An 18,161-nucleotide genomic window follows, 5' to 3' on the forward strand; every position below is an offset into this window, starting at 1 on the left:
AAGTTTCGTGAATCAAGTGTACTGGTAGTGCATACTGTTTACGCATGACATAACGGAAGTGACGTCAGGGGGATTCCCCGAACTCAGGTGCTCGGCATTTCATAGAATTAAATACGCACTGAACTAGGGTCGAGAATGTTTAGCCACACACTCCCCTTGACATTGCGCTATCGAATCACTCGTGTAATAACATTTTAGTGCAATGTTTAATGGTTATGTTTTCTAACTATGGCAAGTTTTAACTACGGTGTGGTCAGGGGCGGTGAACGGGAACACGATGACCAGGAAGATCCGCCAGAAATCATAGTGCTACGTCATCTAAGAAGCAGGTTTATCAATGCCATTGTCGCGTCCCATCTTCTACCATACTTACAAACGTGTTTAACGCGTCCAGATGAGGAACAAATACGGGCTGAAGAACGCAACAAAGGTGATATAGCTGGCGCTGTGATGCTTCTTGATTTTTTGGTCAAGAAAAATAACTGGTATGAAGTTTTCTTGTCCGCGTTGAAGGATGAAGATATCAAACTGGAACATCTGGCATCACTTCTTGAAGAAGGTGAGATTGGTCGTTATGACTAGAGGTAGAAGTACTCATAATACTAGTATACAATGGTGTTTAAATGCTATTCAACTTGCTTTCAAATTCAATTAATCGTTCTATGACTGGAGTGACAATGTATATGTATGTATGTATGTATGTATGTATGTATGTATGTATGTATGTATGTAGGTAGGTAGGTAGGTAGGTAGGTAGGTAGGTAGGTAGGGATGGATGGATGGATGGATGGATGGATGGATGGATGGATGTGTGTGTGTGTGTGTGTGGGTATGTATGTATGTATGTATGTATGTATGTGTGTGTGTGTATGTGTAAAAATGTATCTGTCTGTCTGTGTGTGTACATGCGTGCGTGCGTGCGTTCATGTGTGTGTGTGCGTGCGTGCATGCATGTATGCATGCATGTATGTATGTATGTATGTATGTACATGTATGTATGTATGTATGTATGTATGTATGTATGTATGTATGTATGTATGCATGTATGTATTATTTTGTATGTAAGTATGTGTATGTCTGTCTGTCTGTGTCTGTCTGTCTGTCTGTCTGTCTGTCTGTGCATGCCATGAATGAGTGTATTAATTATGTAATTGTGTGTAGGCTCATGCATATGTTTGCTTTCATTGAATAAATTTAATTTCTTGTTTACAAAAAAATAATTGTAACAGAGCTAGCAAAGGACAACAGAGAGCACAGAGCTGCACCAAATGATACAACCTCTGAAAGGTGTGTGGATGCTGCTAACAATAGTGATCATGTACAGCCAGTCTCTCCACTTTCTAACCAACCAAACTTGAGTGTCCAATCAAATCAAGACACAGACAGTAGTGTTGATACTGTTGACAATGCAGTAAACGGTAAGATGGCCATGCCATGAAGTATTTATTAGACAGATTAAGAAAATCTTACGAGAAGGAGATGAGAATTACATGAGAATGACGTCATCATTTTGTGCTGTGTGACATCAAAATGTGTAGACGTAAGTCATTCAATTCTCGACAGTAAGCCGTTTTTGACAAGAGGCCAGCAAGATTCTCGTAAGTGAATATTAGAGCATATTTGGCATGATTACTCCCTGTTTGCCATCAAATTTCATGAAGAATTAATTCAAAATATTCTTTAGCTTGTTTGTAAAGAACAAAGTGCGATTACACCGTGAACTACTGAAACATTCAAATTCAGGTAGCACTTTGGAAGTGTTGTTTAACTTTACCATAACGAGAATGAGATGCAGACGAGAAGCTGATTGTCATTGTCGTCTCACTCTTGTAAACTCTACTTAATCTCTCTATTATCTAAATAAATAGTAACCCAGCATTGACCATGTAGGTGAAATTATATTTATAAGTATATATATATATATATATATATATATATATATATATATGTGTGTGTGTGTGTGTGTGTGTGTGTGTAGAATAGAAATTGATACTTGATTCCATTTTATACAGTAGTGAATTAATATTCACCTTTATTGGAATCTAGTTTTTGAAGCGACTATATAGCTTTCACCTGTGACTGTGGATACCATCTGCCACCTATGTACAATAGTCTGCTGTCAGGTGATTCTATTAGGAGGTCACTTGACCAAATGGCATAACTCTGATGACGTCTGAGTGATTCAGACGAAGGCTAGGTAGTCTCTTCAGAAACTAGATTCCAGCAATAACTTCACTATTATTACTGCATACATAACATATTTTTGTTTCAGTTGGGAAAGATTTTGTACAGAAGAATTACAAGTCTCCAGTCTGAGACCTAACTAAGAGAATTTAATTTTTTATCCTACATTGAACTATTGATCTCACCCCTTAGTGTATCTGTACTCATGATGTCATCAGAAAAATTGTCCCCCCATAATACCTTGCAGTAAATCCCCGATTGGGCCAAAGTGCAGTAGGGCTTTTGTAAACATGATTTCAGAGTTGAATAAGTTATATCAAGGTGCTATTTTATCACCCATAATCATTTTTAATTTGATAGTAGTAATCAATGCAATTGCAGAAATAACTCTGTTTCCATATTAGCAATTCTGAATAATGTGACTCATATTTCAGGCACAGCTGAACTGAAGAACCAATTATGTAGAGTTGCATTGTCATGGTGCAGAAAACGCAAATTTGGCAACACATGGTATAACCATTTATGAACTCTCTTCCTTTCTTACATTTTATAGATTTAAGAGTACAATTACCAGATCCACCTCCTCCGTACACAGAAGGGACATATTTTGAACAGGCGGGACAGCTTGTAGAGTCAGCTGGAGGCTCCCCTCAACAAAACCAGCCACTCACACTCAATAAATATTTTATCACTATAAATGCACCTGGAACTAAGGTACAAGTGGGTGGAAGGAATTTGATGAACTGTTCACCAAAGAATGAAGATGTAGTTGACAGTGGACACTCCCCTAAATCTCCAGAAAAGGGTAAGTGGGTGTAACAGTAATCAAATCTCCAAAACCAACTGACCTCTTGTACTTGACCAATGTTATATGATTAATTATGGTTAATTTTCTGGTTCCAAGATGCATTGCAGGAAATTACATCATTTATATTGTTACATTTAGGCTTGTTTTGTTTTTATTACATTTTAAGAAAAAAATATTCACATCATTAAAATGATGGAAACACATGTTTACCGCTATCATTTTAAGTGATGTTCTAGAACAAAGACTAAATAAGTTTACAATAGAATAAAAGAAAATTCATTGCCCAATGCAAAAGTATAAAATAAAAAAAAAAATAAAAATTATAATTCACATGTAATTGAATATTGGGATGTCACATATACATTTTTTATTTGTATTTTTCGAAATTGTGCTCAAAGCACATTTCAATTAATGTTCCTGGCATGGACATATAGTGGCACAACAGCCCATTGTACTAATTTACACTCTAAACAGAAGACAGTCTCTGCATGCAGTATTTGTTAGCACGCCTGATTAAATCCTTCAGATAGCAAACCTCTGTCCTAGCTGTCATGTCTCATGATACAAATTGGTTGACTTGGAGGCAGTAATTGTCCATATCGATTTTCATTAAGGATTTTTAGTCTGCTTGCAGAAAAAAAAATTGATGTTCCAAGCATGATGCACAGATTATGTAGTATATTATTCAAATTACACTGGAATCAGGGTTGAAACCTGGAATAAAGTTGAATTATTTTATTCTACTAACATTAGAGTACAGCATCACAGAAGTTTATAGTGTAAGATTTTTGCCAGTGATGTCTGGTGTTTCAGTAAGTTTTAAATCATCAGTAACTTTTTATTTTTATTTTCATTTTTTTATTTAAATACAAGAAATATACAAACATTGCAGACTGTATTGCTTTATGGCTACATTGAACTGACAACATGCATTGTATAATAAGCCAGTCACTGTAAAAAGTCCCCCCGTTATGAGTCCATGATGTAAATGCTCCTTTATGAGCCCGATTTGAAAGATATATATCATTTTATAATGTAACAGTACTCATCCTGTAGCCTGATTTACAAATTGATAACATTCTAATTTTATAATGATATTCATCACCCTATAGGGTCATTCCAACGGAAAGATGAAGAAGAGGCAGATTGCATAATTGAAGGTGAAATAATTGAAGATGAAGAACAAGAATTGATGTCTGAATTTGATGCAACTGCTGAGATGAGTACTCGGGAGCAAGGTATTGTAAATATAAATGTATTGAATAATTGAAATTACTTGCCCCTTTTCTTGTTGTCTTACACACTTAGAAACCTACAGATGGTTACTACAGGACATACCTATAACAATCTCTGTGTTGAGGGGTTTGCCCATGTAGCAGGTCCTGTGCAGATCATGTAACAATCCACATTGATGTGTACAATAGATACGCAGGCATGTCACAGGGTCTGTATTTGCTACATGTGACAATACCTGTGTGTACATGACTGTATGTTTACATGGATGCATGAGTACACAGGTATGTCACAGGTGTGATTGTACATCAAAATTTCATGCTTGGACATACACATAAATATACTTCTACTTGTACCAACAGACCAGCTTTTACGTGTCCTTAAATCTGTACACTGTCAGACTATGTAACAGACTTGTACGCACATGCATCTCTGGACACAAATATGTGTGTATATTTCTGTTTCAGTCATGTGATCACAGCAATTTATACTGTTTACACACCCGAATACATGCCTGTGCTGACAGTCCTATTGCATGTCTGTGAATACTGTCATGAAATCTGACCAAATTTTTAGACCCTGCAACGTAACCTAGCTATTTCCTATATTCTGTGCCAGGATCTGCACTAGACCTGTTCCAAGCTTGTCCAGTATTAAATCTGCCTGTGGATTTCTAACTGTGCAAATGATACACTTTACGCCCCATTAACTTTATATATTGCCTTGACGTTATTAACAGGTAGTTGAATTATTATCATTGCAGAAGGCGAGGAGAGTTCATCAAAACATGTAGAAACAGATCAAAATGAAAGTGAAGAAAGTACACCAGACACAAAGGAATCATCAAAAAATTCAAATACTACTACTACTACTACTACTACTGCTGCTGCTGCTGCTACTTATACTACTACTACTACTACTGCTATTACTACTACTGCTACTGCTGCTACTGCTGCTTCTACTACTACTACTACTACTGCTACTACTACTGCAGCTGCTACTTGTACTACTGCTGCTGCTACTACTACTACTACTCTGCAAAGTTCACCACCAGTTGAATCTAAAATGTAAGTATATGACTGTATGATCAATTAATATATGAGTATCTATACTTTTCTTTACATCACTCTGAATTGTTTTGGTTTTGTTTAAAAGATAATTTCTTTGTTATTCAGTCCTTCTATAAATCCTATCAGGCTATTTGTATGTGTACAAACGTATGTCTTACCCTCTCAGAGGTATTGATTTTTACCCTCTCAGAGGTTTTGATTTTTACCCTCTCAGAGGTATTGAAACAAAAACCGACAAGTAAGGAAATGTTACAGCAATACACAAAACACCTGGCAGACATGCTAAAGGGAGATGGCAGAAGGAAAAACAAATCTGTAGTACATGACCATACTAAGGCCAACTAGATGTGTGTATATGACATAACAATTACTGTTTAATTTGAAAATGTTGGTTTTATTTTTATTTATTTAAGTTGCAAATTTGAATCCATTACCAGTGCTACATGTAACCATGAAATATACCACAAAATAAAATAATTAGATATCATTGTGAGTCCCCAATATGTTTTCTTGTTCAGCCAAGGAAAATATGAGTGACGTAAGTGGCTAGTCGCAATGAAAAATAATGAAAGTGGAGGCCTAGAAAATTGTTATGGTCTGATCATGGGGGGGGGGGGGGGGGGGGGGGGGGGGGTCATAATATTTGCTCATGATTTGAAACAGGAGTAGTCATTTACTGAGTATACACATATGTTCAACATTACTAGTGACTTTACTGCAATAAGTTTGTAAGCTTATACTTAATTATGAGTTGAGTGACTGCCATAATAATGTGTTTGTGTATGCAAATATGCATATATAAAACTATCTCTGTAGCCCGGGGGGAGGCGACTATGACATTTCTTGTCAATTGGTTCAAGTTGGGGGGGGGGGGGGGGGTTGACTGTGAAAAAGAGTTCGACCAAATTATTTTCTCCACAGGCAAACTACCATAAATTCTGCTTGTTACCTTTCATTAATAATGTTTAGTTCTCTGTACAGATAGATTGTAGTATAAATACAGTTGTTGAGATGCTACTAATTACTTCAATCTTTAATCTGGGGAAAACCACTAATGAGTTTGGAACAATGAAAATATAGTTGAAGCAGTAAACACCAGCTCACAAACTGAACATTTTATTTTCCACAAATAAAAATGAAAGATTGTAGTCATGCAACACAGAAGGCATTCTCATGTTTACCATATTCTTGATTGGAGTGTTTCTGCCAATACAATGTTGGAAGCTCTGACTGAGAAACTTAATTTCATCAAGATTTTGACATAGTTGAAACATTCTGTTTAATGACCTACGTTGTAAAATACAAGCCCATTAAGCCCATCCGCATAACATTAAAGAATCAGCATGTGATATATCACTATAGCATTAAGTAAAACATATTTCTTATTAAAACAAGGTTTGTATTAATTGAAGTGATTGTACTTTTGACTTGATGTTTTTTTTCCATTATCTGAAACCCAGCTATCTGCATATGTAATGATCTTACCATATATTTCTTTGCAGTATTAAGAGTTTTGAATATGAAGATCTAAAGCCACGTTCGTATCAGTATGAATTAGCGGCACCAGCCCTAGAAGGAAATAACTCCATCATCTGTGCACCCACTGGTACTGGTAAAACACATGTTGCTATGATGATAACAAAGGACCATATGGAAGCATCGTTAGCTGAACAAGCCAAGGAATTAGATGGAAAAAGTACAAGTGTAATAAGTAAACGTAAAGCTATCTTTCTTGTTCATCGCATACCACTTCTCAATCAAACATACAAGCGTTTCAAGAAGTACCTTACTCTCTTCCATGTCACAAAACGCAGTGGGGCATCAATGACGAACACTGTCTTTGAATCGCTGATTCCAACGAATGATATCATTATCACTACAGGCGGCATCTTACAAAACTCCCTCCTGGAGAAGAAGTCTACGCTAGACATGTTTTCCTTGATTATCATTGATGAGTGTCACCACGCAATGAAGAACCATCCTTATAATGTCATCATGGCAGAGTACTTGAGAATGAAACTTGCCAATCCAGCTACACCTCTTCCTCAGATTGTAGGCCTGACAGCAAGCCCTGGGTCCGGCAGCAACAGCGGTATGATAGCAGTAACTGAACACATTCTGAAGTTGTGTGCTAATTTAGATGCCCATGTGTTCGTAACTGTGCAAGACTCACAGAACAAGGAGGCACTACGCAAAGTCACCAATGATCCAGATAAATATACATCTGTTACCAGACCACGAAATCCAGACCCCTTTAAAGAGAAAGTAGATGAGATAATGAAAGAAATTGAAAAGAAGGCAGGTTTGACTGGCATTGGTCACCAACATGGAACTCAACAGTATGAGTCCTCTATCATGACTGCTATACAGGAAGCTACCAATCAACAAAACCATGAAGTTGCCAAGTGCTGTGAGCATCTCAGAGAATACAACACAGGTAAAAGATGGTTACAACTGCCTAAGCATACAGTAGATTGAGGTGAAAGATAGTACTTAGTACTATCTTTCACCTCAATCTAATAAAAGCAAAAAAACAACCCTAATTATTCATGATATTGATAGAAACAAAGGAGGCCGAGTACTGGTGTGGCATACTCATGGTATTTGCACCCATGCTGACGAAGTCCTCTTCAGCTGTATACAATGAATATAGTGAGTGAAAGTGCAGTTGCTAACATTGCAAGAACAAGGGCGAAATGTCCCTTGGTATCCACACTGGCATTCATCCATGATGAAGTTCTGTTAAATAATTGTGACTAGTTGAAACTTCAAATTTCATAAAAGAGTGCATGAACTGATTTCATGTATACGGCAAGAATGCACATCCTTGCACACCTCTATACCTTTTAGAAACAATCATGGCACAAACACAGTATAAATCACTGGATAAAAAATATCAACTTTGAGTGAATTTGAAACAAGAAAGTAGAAAAAAAAATTACATTAAATATGAATTTGGTACAAAATGTACCAGTGTATATTCGCATACAGGTATTCAATAAATGTATTCACCTTGGTACTACACTGCAGTGCAAATACCCTGTGTGTGTGTGGTGGGGGGGTACTCCAAGGTATATACGTATGTACCATGGTTTTGACGACCATTGTTCGACTTATGTAGACTTTTGAGTTTTGATATTCAAAGCATTATGTAGAGGTTTGACCCACCTCTTTGAATGCATGTACGACTTTTGACCACATATTTTGAACAAGGTTGTTTCCACGGGTTATTTTCATTCATCTTCGTCAGATATTAGGCACCCCCGGGCAGCCAATGATCTAGCGATGTGTCACGTGAAAGTGTACCAAAAGTGTTCAAAACTCATGATCACTCAGATGATAGGAGCAGCGCTGTGAACGTTGTGGTCGGTTAAGTGTAGACTTTTGACCCCTGTTTCTGGCTAAAATGTAGACTTTTGACCACTACTTTTTGAATTTTTGTAGTGTTTGTGGTTGTAATTTTTGTCCACCGGGGTACATACATGTATGTACCTATTACCCACCCAAGTACAATCAGAGTATTATTCAATATTTTTTTGTTCAACTTGGTTTGTGGATGGTATAATATCCCTTATTCACATTATAATGTATTGGTCTTATTGTTTCCAGCACTACAAATGTGTAATACTTGCAGAATGTCAGATGGTTTGGATATTATTGACAGCTTTTATGAAGCAAGGAAGAAAAGTGGTCAATACAAGAAAACAGAAATTGAGAAGTGGTTGTATAAATTATACAGAAGTAAGTCATGCTACACAGTCATGGTTTGATTTATAATTTTATGTTAACCAGTTGTGTGTTTGAGGTTGGAAAGGTGATCTGAGTGAGGGAGTGGTGGTGTTAGAGGTGGGGCACTGCATTTTGTGTAAAAAAAAAAAATGTGTATAATGTTAAAAACTGGTAGTACTGGCATATGTACATACATTTCTAGGTAGAAAATGATATTCCAGAATCACTTCTGTTAATATCTTGTTAACTATAACACTGTAAGCTGCACTCTCTCACTATTTGAATTATTGAACAAATATAACGGAACCAGTGATTCCGCCAGTAAACAGGTTATGCTGTCACATGTTCGATTTCCACTGCATAGACACAAGAGGGATTTTCAATGTCAGTTCCAATAACAAAAGTAAGTTTTCTACAAACTCAATGACTCGGCCATGTGACCTACACCTCACTCACAACATTTGTGTGCATTTGGGGTTACTTCTGGATTAATGACTCGAGAGGTCGGAGACAAATTACTCATATTGATCCCAAGGGTGCCATGAAATTGCTAGGCCTGGGTAATTCTGTGCTCAAGATGAATGACTGTCAATAGGCTGGGAAACCTTGACCAGCATGTAACATACATACAGCTCAGCTGTGCACTGAAAGGATGAAAGAATCCTGTACAATTATGGGAATAGTCTTTAGGTGGATATGCGTGTTTCAAAAACTTGCTGATAACAATTCCCACCACATAAGAAATAACTACATTATGGTAAAAGAATTCGTAGCCAATATAAGCATACAAAAATCAGTCCTTAATGTTCACATTTTTCAAAATTTTCAACTGAGGCGATGTTTTCTTTTACACCGTGTACGTATTATATCACACCATAATTAATTATGAATTTGAACAAAATTAAATTTATAGTCCTGCAGACTAAGTTGATTATTTTTATCTTTTCAAATTTGATCTTCAAAGACAATTCTGGCGATTTATTTGATCTAAGTGAAGAAGAAGACAAATATCCAAACCCAAAAGTTCAAGAGCTGAAGGAGAAACTAAGAGAAGAAATCAAAGGAAAGGGAAATGAAGTGCGAGGTAAATGTCATTTCAAACTTTGAACCTAGTACATATGATGTACTATGAAGTACCGTATGCATGTTGAAAACGTGATGAAAAATAATCTGAGATTTACATTCTGGTCATTCTAATGTCATGACAACCCATGTCTATGCCATTAGTTCTGCAGTGCTTAAAATAATTAGATCTTATTACCCAATATTTTTCTTTGTTTAGCCAAGGGAAATATGAATGACCTAAGGGGTCCCTTGTCACTATGAGTCACTAGACGAGTAATGACAACCCTTAGGTAACGAATATTTTCTGGCAAAATGAAGAAAAATATTGTAGAATAACATAATTATATCAGCGCTAGTATCAAAGAAAAAAATGGGGGAAAGTAATGGCAAGTTTGAACATTTTGACTCGTATTTTGAACACAGCAAATCCAGTGACGTAGACACATATTGTCGTGGCATGGTATAGAATGACCAGAGTATATATTCCATTTTTTTTTCAACTTGGCTCATGCATGGTATCATAGATAAAATGTTCCAAAGCCACATTATTTTTTCCTAATTTTTCTTAGATCATAGTTTGGTGTAAATCTTGATTTGATTTGAATGTATCCTTGTTATCACTGTAAGAAACATTATATCAAACTATTTATTTATTTGTTCTGATCTACTAGGTATTATATTTGTGAAGACTAGAAAGCAAGCAAAGGCAATTTGTGAATGCATCAAAGAAGACCCCACAGTTGCCATGTTGGAACCAGCCATCGTAACCGGTGTTCAGGCCAAGAGTGAAGATGGTACAGGCATGAACCAGAGTGCCCAAGATGCAGCTCTGAAAAGATTCTCTGATGGCATTTGTAAATTACTAGTTTCAACAAGTGTTATTGAGGAAGGTTTAGATGTCCCAGAATGCCACATTGTTATTAGGTACAATTATGCAACCAATGATATATCAATGCGGCAGTCACGAGGGCGTGCACGTGCTAAAAAGAGCACCGAGCATTTTATCGGTGATACTGAGCTTGCAATTAAAGATAAAGTCAATGTATTTTTGGATCAACAAGTAGAGCAAGCAACTGAGATTGTTCAAAATATGCCAGCAGAACAATTTCTTAAAAAGGTGCAGTTAGAGCAGAGAGTCGTAGTTGCACAGAGGTGTATGCAAGAGAGAAAGAAGCAGCTGCTGAAAAGTGCTCATGGTGCTAATTCAGTAAAGTTGTTATGCTGGGGATGCAAACAGTTTGTTTGCCAAGGAAGTGATGTGTATAAATATGATTGCAATCACTTTATCAAAGATAAAGAGGTTATAGAAAGCAAGATAGATTTTGATGAGCATCCAAAGAAAGAAATGCAGGATCAAGGCGTTATGAAGATTTATTGTAAAAATTGCAAGCAAGATTTTGGCATCACGCTGCCCTTGCCATTGCTATTCCCTGTAATCAAATTACAGAGTTTTATAGTGCAGTACAATGATGGTAAAAGCAGGCGAATTAAAAAGTGGAAGGATGCAGATTTCCAACCTGAAATTGTGGATGAATTACCACTTCCTGAATTCACAAATTATTGAATGAGTTTTGAGACAAAGCTAGTTTAGATAGAGATTTTAAGTTTTAGTTGTACATTTATACAAAATGCTATGGTCTGTAAATTTTAAAAATAACCTGAAGTCAAAATCAGGCAAAGTCAACACATCTTTAAGAGATTTAAAGAATGATGTATCTTTGTACGATCAGGCTCATATTGAATCATATGACAGTGAGGGTATTGTTCTAATTGTGATACAAGCATGAAACATTGCACAGATGTGTTCAGTAGGTTATGTTTTGAATTCATCTGATTGGACATTGGAAATCAAAGATGGCAGCTCTTTTCCAAGATGGCTACTAGATGTAACATAAAAGAATATTTTGGGCTTATAAATTAACGTAGTTTGCCCTTTAAATTGACAATGGAATCAATGTACCCTTTTAAACATGCTAAAGCTACCTTCTAAGTCATCTCTTTGTTCTATTTTGGTGTAGTCATTGGTGAAAATCAATGAAAATGATGTGTCACAAATCACAAAGACAATCAGACGGCCCTTCAAGAACTGCTGTACAATAAATGTACCTCTTGTTAATTTCAGGCCTGTCATCCTACTAATTGCACACTGTTCTTAACTTCTGAGAAACCTTTCAAATGTACATAATTTATGCTATGATTATGTTTGACCAAGTACAGACATTCAAATTTATGTTTGGGGTAGATTTTATGAATGGCGTAAGATATTCTAAATTTAGATGTAATTATTGACTTCGCTATTTGATAATATTCACAGTTGTTGGGTGTGCTTTGGACCTGAAGCCATCTTTGCAAATGAACTCATTTACAGTTGTTTGGACCATAAAGGTCAATTTAAGAATTGAATTTAATATTTCCAAAAACACATTGCCCAATAGCTAATTTTGGTAAAGATTTATGTAAAGACTTTAGAGCTGTTGATTTCATATTTGTCTCAGATGAGAGATCTTTCTGCTGTGCAATGGTTGTAATAACAGTACGTTGGCTTAGGGATGATCACACAATGTTGCACAAGCGCAACAAATGAGCATCGTTCATTTACGCTGAAACCCCCTCCCCTTTGCCCAAATGATTGTTCACAAGTGTGACATCAAACATTCATATATGATGTAAACTATAATTAAAACTGTAGCTGTCACACCACTACGATCGATGTAATGTAAAAAACATGATTGTAAACACATTAAAAATAATAACAGAACCCAGCAACATATCTCACATTAGAGGTTATATTTTTATTACCTTATCAACATCTCAGTAGTGAATACAAACGCTGTTATCATTAAAGGGTGAAAATTTTCCCTTGAAATTTGGTTAGATGTGAGAAAATGAAGTTCAGCAATCGCATTGACACCAGACCCCCCTCTAAATTAACGAAGTTCGCTTATTGAGCCTGTGAGACATAATGTGATCATCCCTTAGATTGACTGCCAGCTTTTCCATCTGTAAACTTAACCTTTACAAAGAATAAGCATTTGTACATAGCAAAAACCTTAAACTTGTGACCATTTTGAATTTATGTAGAGCAAAGAGCAAATCAAATTTGCATATATTGTTAATGTATAAGAGTACATAATCCATTTTTTAGCTCCGCTGTCAGCGAAAGCTGAAAGCGTAGCTTTAGGTATAGGTGGGTATTGAGGTATAGAGAGTAGAGTGAATCATAGGTGTCCGTCAAACTTTTATATTTTTACTATCTACTCCGGAAGTGACAGTCGGAATTCTTCGATATTTGGTGTGCATGTTCCCTGGGGGGAGGCTATTCAGATTTGTTCATGCCAAGTTGATCTGTGCCATTTTCAATTTTTTATGATTTTTTTTCATAAAATGTCATTTTCATCAACTCCTTGAAAACCTCTTATTAGATTGCTTTGATATCTGGCGTGTTGATGCGCAGGGGGTAGCTTACTCAGATTTGTTAATTTCAAGTCAGCACATCCTCATTTTTATTTTTTATGATTTTTTTTTTGTAATTTGAAAAAAAAATGAATATGTTAATGAGCATAATGACCGACGCCATATTGGAAATCAGTCGACGAGACTTTAAGTAAACTGCCACTTTTCAAAAGACACTATTGACGTCAAACAAGCAATGTAATATGTGCTATAGTCATAATTCTACGCATTGGGCGCCCAAATGACAAGCGTTTGTTCGAAACAGGGTTGTAAACTTCAAATCAGTCCGCAACATCCTCATTTGCATACTCTATCCTGATTCGACCAGAAGCTGAAGGTGACCTCATTTGACCGAGCGATTTTCCACAGCAAGCATCTTGAGTATCAACACAGGACGTTCTTGGTACTCACTAAAATCACACTTCAGACCCACTATAAAAGTGTGATGTTTTCAGATAACATGTAACTTGTGGTTAATTCTATATTGTCGTGCAATTTGGAATGACAGTGAACCAGAATTCAGACAACTTGCGTAAGGAAGGGCATGCCAGACATGCGGTTGAAGTTATGGCCGACAGTTCACATGTAAAGTTAAACGACATGAACGTGTCTTGCCTTTCCAAAATGCAAATATTTGGCAAGTAAAAATAATTAAAATAATTACAACTTTAATTTGGCTTTAGACTTTGCATTATGTTTTGCGTATCTTTCCCCGTTTTACATGTAAATCCGAAAAGGTTCTCTCTCATCATGTCATCAGTGTCAGTGATCATACCGCGCGGGGCTGCTTTGAGTACGAGCGAAGTGAGGCATGTTGAGGTATTTTGTTGAGAATTATAAATATTGCGAAATGTCAAGTACAAGGTTTAAATACAATGGAATGATGAAAAAAATGGCAGAGTCTGCTGACAGGCGCCGGTCACAAGAGACACTGTGAATTAAAATATCAGACGATGTATGTATTAATCGCCGACAATCCACCCGTATGCACGAGGGACTAACCCGGAAGCAAGTCGTTGTCAGCCATACGTTACTGTGGTAACATCGTCCGAGAAATCGCTGCGTTCAGAGTGTCATTATTCACAGAATTGTTGTTTTCGAGTGAAAACCTGTCTTGAATTGTATAACTCTAACAAATGAAGACATGTCAAGTTATATTTTGAAAGTTGTATCGCTAGTTTGAGACGATTTTCTCACGTACTATAGTACTATCGAGGCTTACTTGGAAGTAGTAGGACCTTACTCCAGTTCATCGGGAAGTTTAGCCAGTCCGATAATTCTTTCTGGTTTAGTTTACAACACTTTTGATCAATCACGCAGATTTTGTTGTTGTGATGAAAAGAAATTAAAAAAAAGATCATTTCAACCATTTCGTTGTGTTTTCTTTGTGAAAGGTAACCGAACATGAACGAGTGTTACCACTGTAACGTATGGCTGAGAATGACTCTCTTCCGGGTACTTAACTTGAGATTGTCGCCGTACGGAAACTAAGATGGCGATTAATACATTTCTTCCCTATATATATCTACCACAACTAGTACAAGTTGAATGTTGTTGACTTTGTAAATTTGTTAGAAAATTGAAATTCAAATTGCCTCAAAATTATTTTAGATCCCTAGTTTATTTCATTCATCATTAAAATTTTCCAGGGTTACAGCTGTAAGACACTGGAATTATTTATAGCCAACCTCAAAATCCTCTTTTTTTCTTTTTCTTGTGTGCATTTCCCAGTCATTTTTTTCTGAGATTTTGTGCAATTTTTCATAACAGTAGATTTTTGTTATAAAATGGTGACTATGGTATAAAAGTACAATACATTACCAACTTCTGTGTAAAATGTGTTTTATAGTGAGACATCATATGAAACCACTAACCACTTTATTGCATCGCTAAAACAAAACTGCATAGTGAAGACCTGAACCACTTCTACATGTCACCAAAATAAAAAATTAAATTAAAAAAAAAACAGCGGAGCTATTCTGACCGATAGGTCGCTTGTTAATTCATGGATAGAGATTGTATAGTAAGACCATAATGTTGAATTCAATTCAAAGTATGGTTTACAAAATTATTGTAATATTAGGCAGATTTCGTAGAATATGTTATCATATTTAGAAACCTGAACCAATGTTCCCACATGCAATTTAGAATGCAAGCTGAATTTACTGTTTAATAATAAATAAATGCTATGAATTAAAGTATATTCAGTTCAGCTACAACACCATTACTACTATTTTTAAAATTTCAGTGGATTTTTTTTAATGTCATAGATTAATGTCATTTGCTTTAATGGAGTGAAAGGAAAGACTTCATACAAGAACAAAATCAATAATACAACTGATATAAACACACACAGGGTACCCTCTGATGTAGGTTTAGATGACACTTTTATCAATTTGTTTAATATGTATGAAAGTTATAATGTAACACTAACACTAGTACTCGATTGGTATAACATGTGGCATTCTATCATCAGTAAACAGAGTTATGGGATCCATGGCTGCTGTGGTGTCCACGCTATGATAAGTTACCAACACTAATTACATTGTATGTCTTTGCATGAAACTTGTCTCATTATGATATTGCTTAACACAAGCATGCAAAGCCATTGATTGTTTTTCTATGGGTTGTAATACATACATGCCCATGTAGTTTTATTGAACTGCATTATTATAGGATAGATAACTTTCGTAGAATCTGAAATATGGCTGGAAAAACTCTTCTTAGTACACCATCACATGGATGTACTACAGTATGTTGAGTGTACATCTCAACTATATGATATGATCTGTTAGTTCCTAGTTTCCAATAATTCCATTTTTCATGGTTTTCTTGTAATCAGAATGTCTTGTATTACTTTGTATTACTATTTGTGTAAGTGTTTACACAGATTGTATAACAATTTGTTGCATTCACTGGCTTCCAATAAATCTATACGATGAAATAGTGTTATTTTATGTATTTCATTCATTACACAAACATACCAATTTAATGCTAAGATACTCGCCTGTAATAAATCATTAACAATACTTATGTACTTCACATAGTCTTAGTAAAATACTGCTAAGGGTTACTATACATGTGTGGAATACTTCCTCATTAAATAGGTAAGTCATAATGTAGTTTTTCTTTCAACTTCAACACACACACATAAAATAACGGCGTATTCAGATTGTATATCAAGTAATCATTTAGTAGAGCTTATAATGCATGACAAACAAAAATAAGAACATAACATATTACGAGAAACGATAAAAACCAGATGAATCATATCAACCATTGAAAAAGAAAGCTACACTCTCTCCCACAGCTGTTGATGTTCACATCTTCAGTGTCTGAATCAGAAACAATGCCATTATTAATTGCCTGCATTTGAGAGACTTTGTGAAGAAAAAAATGATGTGTTATAAGTATGAGAAAATATTTAGTAAAACACAATAAATACTTCAAATGACTCTTTGTATGTCATGCGCTTCAAAGGTTCGTGGTTCAGACAAAGACTGAATGAATGGAATGAATGAGCCTTGCAACTGACACAGTCTAGTTGTTAAACCATATTTGGAAGTGCTCATTTGCATATATTACCATATCATTAATGTATGTAGACCGCGTTTCGACCAATGCCACCTGGTATGTAGCATCGTTACCTAGAGGATTGTGAATAACTTGTTGGACTATCACTACCAATGTTGACTGTGAATCGACATCGGACTAATATGGACTTGCCAATAATAGTAGGACATTAGAATTGCTTCTAGAAGTTGTTATATTTGATTCCATCGATATTATACTGACTGATTTCTCGTTTGATAATATATTGGATTGTGGACATGCACGGCATGCTGGGTAAACGTGTCTGTCACCAGCATGCCATGCTGCTGACAGGCATGAATTTTACGATCTCACTTTTGTATATTTTGCAACAAAGATACAATAGTTATCTTAGAAAGTGTCTAAGAAGTGTCTTGCAACGTCTAAGTGTAATTAAAATCATTACATCACATATACGTCACATTCGTTACGTCATTTCAAATGGTAAAAGTAGCAGTCTATAGCTACACACATCTCGACTAATGAACATGAAAGTAGGAAGGAAATTAAAGCTAACACATTTTACTGTTATTTACAGACAACACCAAATAGTTGTGTGCATCCTGGTGTTCATAGTTGATATTGATATCTATTTTGTTTGCAAATTCAACTATGTCTATGACTTGTTACAGGCTGTACATGTATAAAGTAAATGTGGAGACAAACTATATATAGCACATTGTATGTTACCAAAACATGTTATCCATCTACATGTATATAATAATTACATGCCATGGAAAGCATGGTATAGTAAATACATATACAAAATGCAGCACTCTTAAATCTGAAAAATCTGTGTTTGATTTACATGCGTCAGAAAATGATATATATAGACATTTTTAGGAGCGATCAGTTTTTACGGCCGGGGGTGGGCCGGTGACTTCTTGTTCGTGTTGTACTTAAAAATAGTGAACTCCCCTCCTGCCGCGATTCATCCACAATACAACCCCCCCCTCAAATAAAAAAACACACTGACCTCCCACCCCCCAACATCTGTTGACAAGAAATATTCTTCTTGTTCTTGCAAA

General features: G+C 35.8%; 1 protein-coding gene across 1 annotated transcript; it reads left to right on the forward strand.

Annotated features, from left to right (window-relative positions):
* The first annotated feature begins 105 nt into the window (after positions 1 to 105).
* On the forward strand, positions 106 to 13,433 carry LOC144444260 (ATP-dependent RNA helicase DHX58-like). The gene is made up of 10 exons (XM_078133672.1): positions 106 to 559; positions 1,230 to 1,418; positions 2,738 to 2,989; positions 4,105 to 4,230; positions 4,989 to 5,126; positions 5,220 to 5,292; positions 6,798 to 7,732; positions 8,905 to 9,036; positions 9,989 to 10,108; positions 10,761 to 13,433. The coding sequence occupies exons 1-10, from the start codon at positions 229 to 231 to the stop codon at positions 11,651 to 11,653; spliced, it is 3,189 nt and encodes a 1,062-aa protein (XP_077989798.1). The 5' UTR covers positions 106 to 228; the 3' UTR covers positions 11,654 to 13,433.
* Positions 13,434 to 18,161: the final 4,728 nt, after the last annotated feature.

Source organism: Glandiceps talaboti, chromosome 13 (genome assembly GCF_964340395.1).
Source record: "Glandiceps talaboti chromosome 13, keGlaTala1.1, whole genome shotgun sequence".
NCBI classification, from domain to species: domain Eukaryota; kingdom Metazoa; phylum Hemichordata; class Enteropneusta; family Spengelidae; genus Glandiceps; species Glandiceps talaboti.